At 40.1% G+C, this 19,981-nt stretch overlaps 1 protein-coding gene across 1 annotated transcript in view; it reads left to right on the top strand.

Moving 5' to 3' along the window:
* Positions 1-19,981, top strand: part of LOC126259444 (NF-X1-type zinc finger protein NFXL1) — a 111,630-nt gene that overhangs the window by 9,122 nt on the left and 82,527 nt on the right. Inside the window, exon 3 of the mRNA XM_049956261.1 lies at positions 10,257-10,384. Coding sequence (XP_049812218.1) covers positions 10,257-10,384 — 128 coding nt within the window. The remainder of the gene's footprint in view (positions 1-10,256; positions 10,385-19,981) is intronic.

Here is a 19,981-nt window from a genome sequence, read left to right as displayed (position 1 = left end):
ATCTGTCATATTTGGAGTTTTGATTTCTGCTGATGGAACTTGGTGTTGAAGAATATCCTGCTCGTATTCTTCTAACAGTGGCCACTATTTATATTTCATGGTGGCTTTTTTCTGTCTTCAAAACAGAGAGTGACTAAGAGTACTCTCGGTTCAGCAAGAAGACATTGACTCAATGCATAGGATGTGAAAAAATTGCCATATGTGGCGTTTTGTCCATTCATGTCATGCCACACACCCATGACAAAACACATTCCTTGATTTTTCCAGGTTCTACCCACTTTTTAATTAGAACTGTTATAGGTGGTAACTCATTTATACGTGTTGTGAATTTTTAAACACAGTGGTCATATAGTCACAAGTGTAACAAATTAAGCTGTAATAAGAAGGTGAATTTATTTTTTCCTCTGAGCCATAGGCTATGTGCAATGTATAGAAAACAAAATAAAGTTTTACGCATGGTCATCTTTGAGTGTGTCGCTGGCTTTAGTGGTAATGAATGTGACATTCATCAAACAGGACTTACATGTCTGGCATTTATGACCATTGCACACAATTTTTAAGCTGTCTGGAACATTAACTGGTGAGGTTATCTTAATTACGTGGTATGGACCACGATACCTGGTGACGAATTTCTTCATTTTCCCCTGTGGGATCTATGGACATATCAGCATTACCCACTGACCTCTATGATTCTCCGGCTCTTTATCATTGGATTGCCCAATCTCTTCTTGACGTTCAAAGGCCTTGGTATTGGCTTTTTACGTTCACTTCATACCTTTCTCAACATCTTCATGAAATTCCTCATGGGCTCCCAATATTTCCCCACCATAGGTTTGATTACTTCAAATGGTGATGGCATTTATTGACCACACACTGCTTAATATGGCTGTAGACCTGTACTTACATGGATTTTAGAATTATAAGCTGTGACCATGTACTGAAATAAAGTATTCCAGTCATTATCTTGGCTATTCGCATAAAGGCCCAGCCTTTTCCGTATTTTTTGATGCACACATTCCATTTTTCGAATGGCCTGCTGATTTAATGGACTTTTCCTTAGTTTGCAAATATGCCGAAAAGGTCACTACTGCTAAATGGCGCAACTGCATCATCAGTTCTGACATAAAGTTGGTGTCCTGATCTGTGATTAACATTTCCAGAACATCAGACTTTAACAACCAATTATTCATCATTGCTTGTGCTACTCTGTCAGCTTGCTGATTTGAGACAATGACCATTCTCACATAATGTTAACAATGATTGTTATGATCATACAATAGTGGTTCTCTACTGGTGTCTAGTTAAAAGGTCCCAAAATATCCATCCCAATCACTTCGGAAGATCTTACAGTAACCTGTAACAGAATGCATTGATGACTTAACTCCACTCACTGTGTGCATGGCACACAGTTTTTTATATGCTGCTCTATATCTTGTCTACGCATAAGCCACAAGTAATACTTGGCTACACTTTGCTTTGTGGTTCTATGTCCTCCAAGACCAAATATTGCATGATCATGTGCTTTCTTCCATACTTATTCTGCTTTCTTCCATGCTACTTCTCACAGAAACCACAACACAAGCCCCAGGGTTTGTCATTCTGCATAATACAGTGTCGTGTACGACAAACTGTGGTTGTGTTGCAAATATTTTGCTGTCCTCGTCAGCAGCTTGTGCTCTGTGCCACTCTGCAATAGTATGACCTACTGTCTGTAACACACCATTTGTTCTGCTGAGACTATCCACATTGCCATGTCTTTTACTAGGCTAACGGACTACTTTGAAATCAAATTTACTTAACTTCACTGCCCATTGTGTAAGTCAACTAGTCAAATTCTTTTACTCTTGGCAGGCGCGCTGTTTTTTATAACACAAGTAGGTGTGCACCACAGTTTGTACACATTTTAAGAATAGTTGTCATTATGTTACCAAGGTAAACCTGTATGAGCAGAATCACAGTTTAATCTTAGCTTAATTAAACAATAATAAAATAAACTTATAGTTTATTAGCTAAAACATTGTTTAATTAAACAGTAATAAAATAAACCTTTCATTATAACACCCGGTTGCCTCATACAGTTGTTACCTACAGTAATGACCCATTCCAAGGGTTAAACATTGTGATTGCATCAGATCCCTGCCAACTAATTATCTGATTACTAGTTATTGTATAAATAATGGCCTAATTGTGGGATTGTGCTGCTAGCTCCGAATGTGGGGCAAATTGCAATTTTTTTCTCACCTAGATTGTTGTTTATTTTATATTACTGCTGCTCATTTGGATGTATGACAACACAACTTAGTACTACATTAACTAAAGCAGTAACGAAGGAATATGTAGAGGCTAACAATCAACAATGGAACAAAACAATACTATTTGTGATTTGTGTACTTTGTATACAGACACACTCACATGTGGGGTTAATGCCAAAAGCCACATAAAGTGCCACATGATATATTGTCACTTTAAATATTTTCCCACACAATAGCAGCAGAAGTATGGCATGCCCCATATGAGGTTCAGCATATCCTTTTCTGTCTTAGAATAGTTTCTCTCTGCTTTGTGTAATTGTCGGGACTCATAAGTGACTGGATGCCTCTTACTTCCTGATTTAGAACACAGCCCACTGCACGGTTACTAGCATCACACAATAACACAAACTCCTTTTCATGATCTAGATAGACCAATACTGGGCTATTTGTCAACAGTTTCTTCAATTTTTCAAATTCCAAATGCACTCTAGAATTTTGATGTCCAGTGAAACTTTCAACCCTTCTTTAATAAGTGCATGAGAACTAATAAACCCCAGGGCAAATTTCCTATAATAATTTGCTGAACCGAAAAATGACTACAATTCTTTGCCTGTCTGAGGTGTTACACAACACTTCATCGTACATCAATCTCATATCTGTTCATACCCCATCTTGGCTCATTACACGCCCCAAATTATTTACTTCTTACTGTACAAAATGACACTTCTCTACACTAAAAGGAAGATGTGCTGTGTGTAATCCCTTAACCTCCCTCAACTGTTGCACATGCTCTTCCATACCTTTGACAAACACAGTGATATCATATAGATACACCACAGATTATTTTGGTTTTAATCCCCTCAATACTCCTTCCACCAAATGTTGAAATGTGTCTGGTGCATTCTTCAATTAGAACAACATACACTGGTATGGGTAGTGACCCCAAGAAACATTCAACACAGCTTTTGGCCTGTCCTCTGGTGCTACTTCTAGCTAGTGATAGCCACTCCATAGGTCTATAGTGGAAAATGCTTGGGCAGATCCATGTATTTTATCCCAAAATTATCAAGATTGATGGGCATTACTCACTCAGTGTCTATTTCCTGTATGTGTACAGTACCCCTGTGCACAAAACGCCACATTTTATTTAAATCTCCATTTTCTCCCAGTGTCTCAACCACACAATGTATTTACTTCTCCCACAATCACCGACAGCAGTTTCCCTGCACTTTGTGATACTTGATCATATGAATTGATCCTTGGTGCATTTGCAAGCAGCTTATTCGGTTTGTCCTCCACAAGAGACAAACCTTGTGGCAGTGTGTTACTGACAAAAGTTTTCTCCTAATGTAATGGTGTGCCCCAAGTTCTACCATGCATTGTCCAAGGTCAATTTTAGCATGATACTTATACATGAAATCCAACCCTAGGAGTCCACAGTAACCATCAGCTATACAATGCAAAACTTAGAATTTTCCAAGAATTTTTTGCTCCACCTGAAAACTTATGTTCACTGAAGACAGTGAATGCACATCATTACCATGAACTCTACATAATCTGTACTGTGGAAGGTTTAACCACCTCATTCCCATGAGGCCCAGACTTACCACACACATGTGCAACTGTGTCTAATAAAAACTTGTGTTCTGAACTGTCCACTATACCAATAAAACATCATTCCACCTTTGCATAGGTTTCTGTAGCATTAAAATTTACTGGGAATGCCACTCAGTGAACCTAGGGCTCCCATTGTCGTTTAATGGTTGTTTATTTGTATTTCATCCATTCCTGTTATGTCCCTTACTTTGCATATAGTCCTGTTCTTAATGTCCGACTTTCCCACATCTCTTAAACTGTGGTATGTTAGTAGTATCTACAGCCGTTCTGTCTTCTATACTGCTGTACTCGACCTCTTCCCAGGACATCAAGTGACTGAGCGTTTCTCAGTCCTTCCTCCGTTAAACATAATTTGGCCATTTGCAACAACTGCTAGTCTGTTCTATAGCCCAGCTTTGTAGCAGGTTATCAACAAATGCCAATACATCCTCCCCTGCATTGTTTGAAAAATGATTAACTAGGCTAGTGGTAGCTGCATCTAGAACAGGTACAGACAAAATAGAAGAGGCCCTTCTTTTCCCCCCTCTGCATCCACCTGCTTACGCAAGTCTTTCAATTCGGCTACCTGATCGAGTAAAGAAAAGACTGAACTGCTTCCTGAGCAGTAATCGTCAATACCTTTGATTCACTCATTATAAACCCTTTACCTAATACACAAGGATACCTAATTTCAGCACTAACTTAATTCTTCCACCTAACTGCTAACCATGCGCATTCGTCACATTGTGTGGCTTATTATCCATATCTTCAACATGTAAAGAATGTTAAGGCTATGAGTGCATACAGGAGGCACTAAGACCTTGTAAATTACATTGCTTGCACCTAACCAGATGCCTGCTGGCTTAATCTTCCCAATGATTCCCCCTCATATATCTCTATGCCCTCATTAATCTTCATAAATTTCACCATATACCCAGTCCTCCAACCGAACTTACTCGCCATTGCACATTATTCAAAGTTCGACAGTCAGAGCAAAACAGTGTGTTTGTACCCACCCCAAAGTGCTGATGATGTCATACATTGGTTCACAATGTCCCCCAAATCCACTGATCCCTTCTGATACCAGTTACTATGAGGCAGGATGATCCAAGCATTATTCACCCCAGAATAGGTCACAGTAATGTGTAGGATGGTTGGCTGGGCGGCACATTTGAAGAACCAGTTCCTTGGCTGCTGTGGAATTATAAATGCAGTGATAACAACAACATGATTTATTCGGAAGCCTTCATACAGCTGATGTAAACAGCATCCCAGTGGCATTTTATGACTCGACTTGGCAATGTTAGTCACAGCACTAAAAAAATGGTTTGTGTGGTGATAGCTATAGTAGCTTTGCTCAGCGAGGCCCTGCAGCACAGTGGCCTTGTGTGGTAACCATGTCCCAGTGACATTATGTTAGATGCAGATGCAGCACAGCTGGCCCAGCAGTGGTTGCGCTACCAACAGTGTCAAGTGCTGATGTGCACAGCCAATGGCACCAAGTGGCAATGTAGAAATAAGGCGCATGTGCCCTGATCCCAGGATCTTGGCGAAAAATGCATTGTCAGTAGCCCATGTTTGCAAGTCTACACCAGCAGAGTGTGTGCGTGCAGGTCAAGTGGCACCTCTGCAACAAATCAGATGCAGTTACTCTGCATCACTGCGGACTGTGAACCAAGGATCACTTGGAGGCACCCTGGAGTTGGTTGATGCCAGCCAGCAGTAGACTCCATTTGGAAGGCACCTGTTCAGCTCCCAGCAGCATCAAGACTCTAGGCATGGTACATAGACCAGCAACTACACGAGGTAGCAACTAGGTGTAATGAAGACTGGATGACCCACATCAGGTCACCAGCGAGCATGGAGTACTTCTCAGTGCAGGCAGTGATCAATGGCAGATACTGCTAGGTGTGAATGCCCAACATTTAATCTTGCATACAAAACGGCACTACTTCCCGTCATGTATGAGTCGAGACAACATGTGTTGAGATAACCGTGCTTGCTTCAGTGCCGGATCGGAGGGTTTCGTCATACCAGCTAAGCACCTTTTCTACTATAGAAGAAGAATGTGTTAAGCATCCTGCCAAATCACCTGACCTCAGGTTGTGAAACCAATTTGGGAAGGTGTTGGCATTACACTATTGTGCCGATGGAGTTCCCTGAATCGGTACCTGAGGTAATATTAGATACATCCTCATGCCATGGCACTAGAGGTTGGATGCAAATTTAGGAACGTGCTTCTGGAGGAGATATTTAAATCTCAACAGAGACCCAGAACTAATAATAATAGTAATAAAATATTTCACTATAATGATAGTACAATGTGTGATAAAAAAAAGTGAAGCACCCAGAAACATGGTCGGATTTAATCTCCTTTTGTAAACATACACACTATCAGTGGGTATGTAAATGAGAGTTGCACAATTCTCTATGAAGCACAGAATGGCCACCAGATTACAATAGTATTGCCCATGTTTAGTGTTGTTGCCAGGCCTGGTAGGGTGTAGACAAGGCTTAAACAGTGTCAGATGTTGAGTGATCACTGAAAGACATAAGAGATACTGAGTGGTCATGTGAGACAGCGTTATCAGCACTCAGTAGAGTTTGAAAGGGGCCTTATTTTGAGTCTCCATTTGGCCTGCAAGTTGAATAGTGCAGTATCCAAATTTGTGGGGAATTTAGACGTGACAGTGACCCTATTTTGGACTGCATGGTAATATGAGGGCAGGCATACTCGTCATTATGTTTCTGTTTGAGCAAGTCTGACCACCAAATGGGAGACATCACCATATTGTACACCAAGCACATTGTATCGTGTTCACATCTGTGCCTGTCATCCAAAATAATGGACTCTTGCAAATTCTATGTCATCCTATACCATTTACTGGAGAGTAGCAACAGCCAGACTAGGGATCGCCCTCTTCATAAGCTGCTGTTAACACTACAACACAAATAGCTGCATTTGGAGTGGTGCTGTTATCGGGGAGCAAGGACTGCTGCTGATGAATGGTGTCAATGATGAATTGTGGTTCTGCGCTACCCCAGACAGCCAGTATGGCAGTAACCTAGGGAGTCGTCCCATTCTTCCTTCGTCACACGTGGCGTCATAGTTGGGGAGCCCCCGGATATGACTTCAGGTCATGGTTGGTAGTGATTGAGGGATTAACAGCACAACAGAATGTCATGGACATCCTGTGTCCTCATGTGTTACCTCTCATTCCACGGTATTGTCATGCCATTTCTCAAAGAACACTGCTCCTCCACACGTGGCATGTTTGTCTATGAACTGCGTGTATGATGTTTAGGTACTCCCATGGCCAGCTAGATCCCCATATCTGTCCCTGATAGGGACCAGCTTGGGTGCCAATTTTGTCCCAGTGTCAGTATCTAGGATATCAAGGTCAAGGTACAACAGTTGTGGGCCATCTTGTCTCGGGAGAGGATGTGATGAATCTGACACCATTTCCAACCAAATCAGTGCATGCATCCACACCAGAGGGCGTAGAATGTTGTACTGGTAAGTGGGATAATACTGCCAAGTTGATTGTAAACTTGAGTCCATTTTGTAATCACAAAAATAACATCACATATCCTGTTACCTGTGACATTTCATTTCATTTTCTCCTATAATTGTGGGTGCTTCACTTTGTCAGACAGTGTACTTCCTTTACATTAGTGTTTAGCACATCACTGAAGCATGACTTGTAAGCAATCGCAGTTCAGAAAAATACACAATTTTAAAAGTATTTGTCTGAAAATTTAAAACAGTTCGTGTGTTGTGCAGTTGATTTAAGAACTGTAGTAGCATGAATGTCTAACAACTTTTATATAATAATTTACACAATATAAATGGTATTCCAGAAGGAATGGTCAATCTTCAGGGATATGATAGAAACAATCGTTTGAAGCAAAAAAGTCTAGTAAACAAGGGCTCCAAAATGCACACCTTAGGAGCTATGAGCACTTGTTCAGTGGAAGAGATGTGTTCCATAATAGTGAAGATCAACAAGTGCTCATAGCTCTTAATGTATGCACTTTGGAGTCCATGTTTGTTTTACCTTTTTTCCGTGTTTTAGTCCATACTACCCTTCTGGAAATATGGAAAGCAAAGCACTTGCAGTAGAAGAGCTTTGTTTCACAGTATTGCAGATTAACTGCTCATACCTCTTAAGGTATGCATTTTCAATGATTGATTCTGTCATCCTAGAGTATTGACCATTCCTCCTGGGATATCCTGTGTAATCGATGTGTGCAATCACTGTTATTAGTGTCTCACTTACTAATACAATTGTGAACAGAGGTCTGCAGACGACGACTATGTGAACGTGTTAAGTGGGTGGAACCCCCCTTCTGCCTCTATTCCTGCCAAGTGGTGGGTCTTCCACATCTGTCTGCTTTACTCAGCTTCCTGTGGTTTGCTGGTTCTACCTGGAGTCTCTGAGTCTCAAAATATTTTGAATTTGTTGTTTTCTGCAGCAGATACAATCAGCTGGTGAATGGGTACCATTTTCTATCTGCAGTATGTTCTGCAACCACACAGCCAAGCCATAAACAAGCAACTGAAAAGTATCTTGTATCAAATGTAGCCTCCAGTTCTGTAGAATTTTTTTGCCATTTTTTGACTTAGTTTTTGTGCAATTTTATTCTCCGAAAGCTATTTGACACATGTGGAAATAAACCTGTGTAAAAATGTAAAGACTTGGTAGTGAAAAGACTTTGGGGGAGAGAGGGTTTGTATATTACCCCCATGACCACGTCCCTTGAATCTGCACCTGCTAGTAATAACACTGGCGTGTATCTCCAAAACTTTGGTGGAATACATCCTCTTCCTTTGATGCAGCTTTAATTGAAGATGATAGTTATCCGAGATAGTGGGGAACTGAAATTAATCATTCTAAATGAAGCATTGCCACCCTCAGCAGTTCATGCTTCCCATACATTGCATCACTGCAAATATAGCCACAAGTGAAGTGAAGTTAAAAGTGCCTACTCATTGTATGATGGTTCTGTAGACTGACTTCTGGTAGTCTTCAACCAATGATTTGAGATGAAATGAGATGTTGTTTGTTGCTTGTGTTCAATGGGCAGGTAGAGACATGAACAGGTTATGTTGCTGTGTGATGAAGTGTATGTCCATTATATATCCTATCAGGCCAGACATGATCTTGTGGTGACAACACTCATGTGATGAGGTGATCATTCTACACTCACAACAAAACCTTTCAACTCTAATAATTTACATGATCACTGATGCTGTTGTATATATATGGGACCATTCCTTTCGGGGCTGTAACATGTTTGTTGCATGAGTGTAGTTTGTCCTTCAAGAAACTATCATTTTAAGTGGTATGTGGAACAATGCTGACTCTACTGTTGAGACATTGTAATCCTGTACTCAAGTGTGTGATATAACAAACAATTCTCTTCATCACAACATTTGAGCACTTTGGTCTGAATTTGATTGTATTATTTAATGTTGTAGGCGGTAGAGTTTGCATGCTGGCTTCTTATAGCCACAATTTTGCTATGATTTTACAGTGCTTCATTTCTGTAAGGACTGATTACTAAAAATAAGACTTTTTTTAGGATAAAAAACTTTGGTGTAGAACAGTGGAAGTTTTCAGTTCGCTGAAGACATCTGGAAAAATTATTTGATAATTGGTATTCATGAATAGATACCTTGAGTTTAGAGGCAGTACATTTGAAAATGTGACATGAATGTGTGTGTATTACTCAATTTTCTTAGTACACTTCTTATACAATGCTAAACCATAGACAAACAATGGGAAATCCAGGATGGAATGTAACAATATTATAAAAGAACAGTTGATACTCTACATATAGTGGAGATACTGAGTCGCAGATAGGCGACTCAGGATCTCCACTGTATGATGAGTGGCAACTATCCTTTTCATAATATTGCTAAACCATAGAGTAGAACATAAAAGTCAGATGTGTGCTTTGCAGTTAAACTGTAGTTCTTGTCTAAGCAAAGAGATAAATAGAAACAAACAAAATGTGTACTTGTGTGGATAGAAGGTACTCATATGGATAAACATGTACACACACACACACACACACACACACACACACACACGTGTACTTGAAAATTTGCTTCCTAGAGAGAAGTTCTGGCCAGAAATCCTGTTTGCCTGGAAAAAAGAAAATATACATATATTCATTTTTTCTCCCAATAATAGTGTTGTCCCATTTACAGAAAGAGAAGATATTTCCAATAAACAAAGAAATAATTTTTTTCTTACTTTTTTAAGTAAAATGGTTCTTTGAGTATCATACTCCATAATCGTTTCAGAACTACTGCTTGGTTCTTATAGTCACTATGCACTTTGTGTGAAGAACATATAATGAGAGGAGGCATGTGGCAATATTTTTTAATTTCTTTTACAGATATGGAGCTGCATAAAATGTTATTGTTTCTTCCACTTAATTTGCATCCAGCGGTGGGCAAAAGACAGTATCATGCATCAGAAACAAGCAGAAGAAGACACTCGCCTCTTGAAATACGAATTCACCTGGTATGCAATTCATTGATAGTTGTCTTAAATTGTTACTAATTACCCACTGAATTTACTTTAAGCATAGTTAATTAGGAGTAATCTCCCTATCTGCATCACCATTTATAAATTTGCACCAGTGTCATTCAGTTATATGTAACATAAAATTAAAAAATTGAAATGCAATTTGCAGAACCAGCTCTTCCTTTTCCTGGAATACAGATGAGAACACACCGTTTTTTTGTCCTCCTCTTAAGTCTCCTGTATTACCTCTCTTCCTGTACACAGACTGTGTAGTTGTAAAAGTGAGATGTCTCTGCCTTTTTAACGAGTGTGAGGGGAGGGGGGAGGACTTACGCTTCTTACCGTAAATGGGGTTGGCTACAAATGACAGATGAATCGCAATATGGCTTATCAATTTCTTGCTAGTACATCGGGGGGGGGGGGGGGGGGAGCAGCTCGTGTTTGTGTGATTTTGTATGGATAGCAGTGCACAATGTCTTGGGCAGTTCCACTTGCACTGTATGTTTGTTTGCCACAGCTCGACCCTCCCCCCCCCCCCCCCCCTCCTGCAATGCGGTGGCCTCATATTGGACAGACGTCAGATCAACTGCTTTCCTCCCTGTGCCACATTGCACTTCAAAAGAACCTGTCTTTTCTCCAGACCCTTAGCAGACATCAGACCAGTGCCATTTTTCATACCCTTGAGTATCTGGAACTTCTACAGGGGTACTGGCACACAGTCACCGTGCTTTTAAAAGAACGTTACCAGCAGTGCATGATCCTTCAAAAGCCAGTGATGTTGGGCATATCAGATGCAAACTGGGGAACAGCCTGTCGGTACACATATTCTTAAGCTTACAGCATGTAATCTTACCCTCACACACTTCACTATTAAAATTCTCGTAGTCTCTTCATTATTTTTAAAAGCTTCAAGAGGCATAAGACATACAAAAGAAGAACTTTTTACTTATCTTGATTTTCTCTTCTTCTTGTTGTCTCTAATTCTTGTTGTGTTTAGGGGTACATTCTTGAGGCTGTGGTTTTTATAACGTGGGTTCTTGTTGAACTGAAATCACTAATGAAGATTTGCCTGTTGCTATGAATATCTTTTATTTTATCCCATTCTTCTAAATCACGCCAACTTTAGAATTTTCACTTCTATCACACCAAAAATTACATTATTAGTGAGACACACTGAGTCCATCAGAGGCATTCCCATCACTACTTACATTCTGTGGTACTAACAATATTCCAAAGAGTTTAAAAACTTTCTTGACACCCAAGTCTGTATTTATGATGATTTGGAAATGGTCCAATGTAAACATTGAAAAATTTCTTTACCTCAGATGTCAACACTTTAGACTTCTCTTTGGCTTTCACCAACATAGATCTCCCACTTCAGACTAGAAAATCTACCTTTACAATCATGTCTCTGCTTTCTCCTATCCCCCTATATTTTCATAATCTCCCTAACACACTTTTCCCTCTCTTGTGGTGACAGAATTTTACATGGTGGAAACTCAATATTTTCAGAAATAAAATTAGCTGGTGTGCGATTAAACATGATTTCAGATGTGATGTTTAAAGCTTTCCCAGCGTACTGATTGTTCCATAAAAACACGGGAGAACTGCCGGATATCAGTAACGTCCTGCCACGATATTTAGGCGCAGAGTCTTCTGGCCATCAGTGGTACTCACCTCAAGATGGCCAGAAGACTGCGCCGAAATATCATGACAGGACATTACTGATATCCGGCAGTTCTCCCGTGTTTTTATGGAACAATGATTTCAGATGATGAAAAACCTGGTGAAGAATGTTGTAAGCTGTTCATAATACCCTCAAAATCACTGACATATTCTATCCAACTGATACAATTCTTACTACAATATGTTCTAAACAGTCTTCCAATCTCTCTCATATGTCTTTCTGCAGGGTTACTCAAAGGGTGGTACACCGAGGTTAGAGTATGCCTTATTTTTGCATGGTAAACAAAATCTTTCCAAGCTTGTGATGTAAACTGAGAACCATTATCAGATAAAATTGTTTTAGGTTACCCACCTGATGAAAATGTGTGTTTTAAAAATTACAGAGATAATTTCTTTACTGGTACCTTTCTTAAGAGGAAACAGCTTTATGAACTTCGAAAATACGTCAACCACCACAAAAACATAACAGAATCCATTCTTAGACTTACGTAAGGCTCCATAAACATCAACAGACTCAAGATCTAGGTTACTATTAGGTAATATATTTTGTATTTGGCTCCTACTTGTTTGGTTACTTATCTTCACTCTATGACATCTGTCACAGCTGGCAATCTTCTTATTGACTCCTCTTTCTATGTTATAAAAACAGATGTTTTCTTGAATCTTTTGTGTGCATTTGTTTGATCCACAATGACAAAAACTCTCATATGGATAAGTAATTAAAGTATCAATGCATTGTTCCGGCCAGCATAGTTTCCAATCCTCTGAGTAAGTCTTATGTCTCCTGAATAAAATACCCTTGTGTACCTTATAATACTGTTCTGTCTTTTCTCCTACTTTCTTACCCAGCATGCTCTTAACCAACTTCCAGTTTTGATCATGATTTTGATACCTACAGATGTCTTTGCAAATTTTCAAAATCTCTTTTTCCTCTTTTACACCTTTCAAGTACATAATTTTAAATTCTTTTTCTCCTTCTCCAGAGTTTTTGGATAATTCACCTCCCAAAGGTAGCCTAGACAAAGCATCAGCGACTACATTGTCTGTGCCCTTAATGTATTTGATTTCATAATTAAACTGTTGTAAAAATAAGGCCCAATGAGTAATTTTGTTATGGTACAGATTACACACCTGAAGATAACATAATGCTTTATGATCAGTATAGATGATGACTTTGTGCCGTAGTGAGTAATTTTCAGATTTGTTGAACACCCAATGTATAGCCAAAAGTTTTTTCTCAGTTAAAGTGTACGTCTTTTCATGTTTCTGCAATATTCTGCTAGCAAATGCAAGAGATCTATGTTCAAAAACACCATCAACTTCAACCTCCTGAAATAAATGAGCACGCAATCCAACATCACTACTGTCTATGATAATACAAAAAGGAAGAGACAAATCTGGTCTGAACAATATCTGACTCTGACACAACTGTTGTTTGATCTCATTGAAAGCATCTTGACACTCCTGATTCCAATCCCAAATGGTATCCTCCATCAAACGTTCGCACGAGCATGGAGCATTCAAAGCATAGCTGCTACAAAATTTTCTATAAAATCCAGTCAATTCAAAAAATGATTTAAGCTGTTTTTTGTTATGCAGAGTAGGAAAATTAGCAATATCATCAAGTTTTTCTTTATCAGGTGCAATTCCTTTTTCAGATATAACATGTCCTAAAAATTTAACTGCTTCCACACCGATGTACCGTCCCTATTCGTATAATTTTGTCCATTCAGAAATTCACTTTTAATTCTCCCTTGTTCAGCTTCTGACCAAAATTTATTTAAAAAACTTTTTTCGAAACTTTGATATGTTTCCACTGACTTAAATTTAGATTTACCCAAGACAGAGCTTCGCCTTCAAGATATCTTTTGGTCATCACCCATGTATATGTATGTATATACAGGATGATTCCATGGTGATGATGACAAAACTTTCAAGGCTGATGGAGAAGGATGAATGTATCAATATGAGTTAAGGGTCCCTGTACCGGAAACAGTTATAAGTGAAAACCATTCTGATACCTCTGACAGTGAAATACATGTACTGGTACTGTTGTTGCTAAGGTTTTAGGGTAGACAACTTTCAGATGTGATAGCATGGACCAAAACAAGAAAAAAGTCTGGTAAACATGGGCTCTAAAATGCGTACCTTAAGAGCTGTGAGCACTTGTTCAATACATGTGATGTGGTTCACAGTAGCAAAGATCGGCAAGTGATCATAGCTCCTCAGGTACACACTTTAGAGCCCATGTTTACTCGACATTTTTTCTTGTTTTGGTCCATGTATTTGAGATGTAGACGAAAAGTGGCCAGGAGGAGAAGGGGGAGGATTGTGAAAGGATGGCCGATGCACCAGAGGATGGGAGCAGGGATGCAAGATAGGACTGCAGGAGGGAGAGCCTGTAGATGCAAGGATAGGAATGTGGCACACAGGCACGGGAACTGGTGAGTTTGTACGAGGCACGATGGTAATGACATGGGGGAATGGAATGGGAAGGGTTGACAGAACAGTGGAAGAGGAGACTTTGGGGAAGAAGGTAAGGGTGCGGAGGTTACCTGTGATGGAGGCCAGATGTTTACGGTGTTCAATGATGTGTTGCAAATTTTACAAAAACAACTGTCATGTACGGGGTGGTTACAATTAAACTTTCACTACTTGAACCAGTGTAGACAAAAAACATGGTATGCAGTTAACAAATGTTACCCTCTTGTTAAGAAATTAAAATGTGTTGCTTTATTCATTATTTCTCTTCCACTTGTCATTACAAATGTTTTCACATTATAGAAATGATGTTCAGACTGTATGCTGCAGGATTCGTGTTGTTAGTAGTGTTAGTGTCATGACTTGCTTTAGGCACTGGTATGGGTGTGGCGATGTAGGGTTGAAACACAAACATCAGCTTGTGTTACAGTTGCAGACACTCAATATGAGTCTTTACAACATGAGCAGGGATTTACTTGCAAAGCTGTCTCATCAAGCAGTAGTGCTGCTGCTCTTCTTAGATGTCAGTTGGTTAATTGCATATGGAGAGTTCCTCTTTCCACATCAGTAGTTGAAGAATGGGGTTCAGATGTTCAAATTAACTGCCAACAAACATTTGAGAAGTTCCCCTGCATAATAAACGCATCACTGCGTGGTGTGGCTTCATGACACAGTTCATAATTGCCCCATTTTTCTTTGAAGAACTCAAACCCCAATGACCAAGGACATGCAGACATGCACCCTACCAACATATGATCCCCACTCTACAGGAGAGAGGAGCTTTGGACTCAACAGCTTTGCTACATGATGGAGCTCCACCTCACATTATTCATCAGGTCACTTGGATATTCCATAACACATTTGGAGAAGACCAGTTGATTGATCATTCGTTCCGAACTGCGTGGCCCACTAGATCACCATGTTTGAACCCTTGTAATTTCTGGCAGTGGCGGTACCTGAAGGACAGTGTTTATCAATGGGAGACTAACACACGTTGGAGGTTGAAGATGAGCATAGTGAGAGAGGTAGCCAACATCCCACCTGAGATGTTTTGGGCAGCAGTAGAGCAATCTCTGGTGCTATCATTGATGCAGATGGTCATCACAGTGAGCAACATTTGTGACCTGGAATGTAAATATGGAACACAATTATCAAATGTTACCCTCTCATGTGGGAATTAAAATGTGTTTCTTTCAGTGGGTTTTTTTCTCTTCCGCGTGACCTTACAAATGTTTCCACAGTCTTTCATTGTTCTACAATCACTTGTTTTTCATGGGGCCTCTCTCAAGTAGCAAAAGTTTAATTGTAACCACCCTGTGTGTAGTTTATAAATGCTGGTGCTGGGGCAAGAATCCAGATTGCATAGGCTGTGAAGCAGCCATTCAAAGCAATCATTTTGAGCTGAGCATCTTGCTCTGCCACTGGATGGTCAACTTTGCTTTTGACCACAGTCAGGTGGTGGCCATTCATTTGATTGCACAGTTGGCATTTGTGCCCACATAAAATGCTGTGCAGATATGGCAACACAGCTGGTATATGATCTGGCTGCTTTCACAGGTGGACGTGCCTTGAGTGTGATAGGATAAGCCCTTGATGGAGGCTGGAGGAGGATGTGCTGGGTTGGTGAACCAGACAGATCTTGCACTTTGGGTCTTCGATGGGGGAAATGACCATCAATATCCTGGACTATCCCTAAGACAATACCACTCCCTAGCCCTTGCATGGGGATCATATCACTGTGGAAGGTACAGCTGAAATACCTGTCCAATTCACCCACCCAGCACATCCAGGTTTTGTCCTGTCCTAGGCTTATCCTTTTCCATCAAAGGCAGGGCCACCTGTGAAAGCAGCTCTGTGGGTGAGACCACGATCCACCAGACCACCGGAATGAATCGCCACCATCAAACTATGGCCAAAAGCAGAGTCAACCATCCACTGCCGGAACTCGTTGCTGAGCACATAATGCTTCATTTTTGGGGGTGCTTCATAACCTGTGCCATCTTGACCCTTCCCTCCAATACCAGCTTTTCCGAACTACGTATACGGGAGTTGTTCTAGCAGGGCATTCAGTACCAAAATCACCCTGGCCTCAATCACCACTAACCCACTGCACCCACACCTTCTTCCCCACAGTCACCCCGTCCTCTGTTTTGTCACCCCTTTTCAGTCCACTCCCCCACATCACTGTCATCATTTGTTGCATAAACTCACTGCTTCTGGTGCCTGTGAGTCACATTCTTGTCCTTTGCACCTACTGGCTCTACCTCCCACATTCTTATTTTGTACACCTGGTGCCTTCCTCCTAGCCATCAGCCAACCTTACTCTAGCTACAAAAATGATTCGTTTGAAAGCTAGTGAAGGTTTCAGTCTTGTTTCTGTATAGGCAGATGACTGAACACCTCTACTATTCAGTGAGTTGTTACCTTGACCTCTAAATTACTTGTCCCTGAAATAATCAAACTATCTGTGTCCAACATTGCTACAAAATTGACATTATTGAAGAAAACCCTGATGCATCATCTTGAATAATTTCAGGCGCCTCAGAAAATTACTGTATCCAAATTTTCATGAATACTGCCTTTTACATGTTCCACATTGATTGGCTGCCACTTAAGGTAAAAATTATGAATATGATTTTCTAAGCTGAGATTCATCACCCCCAGTGATTTAACATCCATTGCCAGATATAGGCATCCACCAGATGTCTACATGGGTTATGGTTTTGGCTATCCATGCCACTCTTGAATGTTCCCTTGTATCATCCAACCACCTCACATTAGGTCATCATTTTGATCTTTCTGTATGTCTTGAAATCCAGCATAGGTCTTCCTTGGTCCACCTCCATTATACTGTCGTAATTACGAAGGGTGTTCCGTAAGTAATGCAACACATTTATTTTCTGAAAACAGATTGGTTTTATCCAGAATTCCAATACACCATATCATGCCCCACTCGTCTGGCTACAAAATCCTAGTTTTCAACATAATCTCTGTTCAGTGCAACAGCCTTACACCACCTTACTGGGAGGGCCTGTGTGACTGTGTGGTTGATGTTGGAGCCAACATTTTGCTGCATCAATAACTTCCCTATAATCCATGTACTGCTTCCTGTGGAATGCATCCTTCTTTGGGCCAAACAGATCGAATTTGGAACACGTGAGATCTGGGCAGTAGGGTGGATGGTGAAGAACAGTCCAGTGCAGTTTTATGAGCTGCTTTCAGGTGCACAGACTTGTATGAGGAATTATGTTGTCATGGAGAAAGAGAAGTTTGCATTTTTATGACGATAAACACGTTGAAGTCATTTTTTCAATTTCCTAAGGGTAGTACAATACACTTCCAAGTTGATAGTTGCACCATGAGAGAGGAAGTCAAACAGAAAAATTCCTTCAGAGTCCCAGAAGACCATCACCATGAGTTTATCGGTTGAGGGTGCAGCTCTCTATGGATTGCCATTTTGTATCTGGTTTGAAGTGGTGAAACATTGTGATGATGTTCGAGAAAAAATTGTGATGATCAGCCTCAGAACATGCAAACAATTTCTCACAGATAGTCCATATTTGCTCTTTATGGTCTTCTATTAGATAACGAGGAACCCTGTGGGCACACTCTTTTGAGTACCCTAACTGGTGGATGAGAGTGTCAGCACTATCAACAGAGACGTACAATTGTGCAGTAAGGCGATTGTAATCCGTCGATCACCTCAAATAAGAGTGTCTGCATGTTCCAACATTGCAATGATTACAGCTGTGTGTGGCTGGTTGGTGTGCAGGAAATTGGGCAGGTTTGCATGACCATTCTGTGATGATGACAGACTTCCTCTACCAATGTCTCAGCATGCGTTTGTTCATTGCCAGATCTCTGTAGACTTTCTGCAAGCACCTACAAATGTCTGCAATGCTCTCGTTTTCTGCTAAAAGAAACTCAATGAAAGCTCTCTGCTTGGAACTCACATCCATTATAGATGCCATTTTAAAGGCTTCATATACCACCACCACCACCACCACCACCACCTATCAGAAATTCATGAAACTGAAGGGGGTGAAGTGGCAATTTTCTGCGATGTCCTACAACAAATTCCAAATTTTTTCAATTGAAATTGGCTGTGAAAGAAAAATGTGTTGCATTAATTGTGGTATTCCCCTCGTATATTTTCCACACCAGTCTGTCCCCTGATCCTTTTACTAGTTCTCTTTTTTCTCAAATTACAAGTCCATATGTCACTCCTGTTAATTCAAAATAGGCAGTACACACTGATTGCAGAATTTTCCTTTTCAGAAACATTGTAATCTTCCATTTGGAAACTGTTTAGTTTACGAAGAGAACTCCAGGCCATTTATTTCTTTTGTTGTCCATATAGTTGTTGTATTAAACTGCTATAACAACTAATTCTAAGACTTTGTTGTTAATTTGTACTATTTTATTTTCACTGTGCTCATTATATATTATTTTAGTTTAATCTAACGTATTTTTCAGACCTACAGTGAAACATAGGCTACTTAGTTCTGCCATCAGTCACTGTAGTTTTATGTGCATTGGATGCAAAACAGTACATTGTCATCAGGAAAACAAGGTGATTCATCAAAGGTTACCTGTTCAAATTTGTTGGACTCTGTGATATCATTCCTTAAGTTTTTATGTTGCAACCTGGATTTTTATGGAAAGATTAACAACTTTTGTTATAGTAATGGAAATTTTCAGATCTGTTAATAAACCAAAATGAGGAAAGGCAACTACATACTTGCAACAGATCTATGTATCATTAGTTTTTCGTTGATGCACCACTTGCCTTTCCGGTTAAATATTCTCTCTCTCACACACACACACACACACACACACACACATCTAGATAGTGTGGCTCATAGCATGATCAACTGAACTGTGCATCTGTAAGGTCAATAGTACACTTTGGAGCTATTTGAAGATCTGTTTGTGTTGGACATGTGTGTTCCTAATTTTTCACATCTCTCATACAGTGATGAGCTTAATTGGGGTGTAAAATATTGTACTTGAGATTTCAATTTTCATTTGCCCTGAGCCCACAAATAGTTAAATTTCTTTCTATCTGATGTACTTCTGAACATGTATACGCATTGCTTAATCAACTGCTGTTGAGCCGCGTGGAATTAGCCGAGTGGTTTAAGGCGCTGCAGTCATGGACTGTGCGGCTAGTCCCGACGGAGTTTCGAGTCCTCCCTCGGGCATGGGTTTGTGTGTGTGTGTGTTTGTCCTTAGGATAATTTAGGTTAAGTAGTGTGTAAGCTTAGGGATTGATGACCTTAGCAGTTAAGTCCCATAAGATTTCACACATCAACTGCTGTTGAAATATGAAACTGTCACATGACTACTTTAAGACACTCGTAGATCCCTTTAAGGGAACACCAGCTTCATGATGGTAGGTACGATGAGCCCAAATCAGAATACGCT

This window comes from Schistocerca nitens, chromosome 5 (assembly GCF_023898315.1).
Source record: "Schistocerca nitens isolate TAMUIC-IGC-003100 chromosome 5, iqSchNite1.1, whole genome shotgun sequence".
NCBI lineage: Eukaryota > Metazoa > Arthropoda > Insecta > Orthoptera > Acrididae > Schistocerca > Schistocerca nitens.
This window is presented reverse-complemented; position numbering and strand designations above follow the sequence as displayed.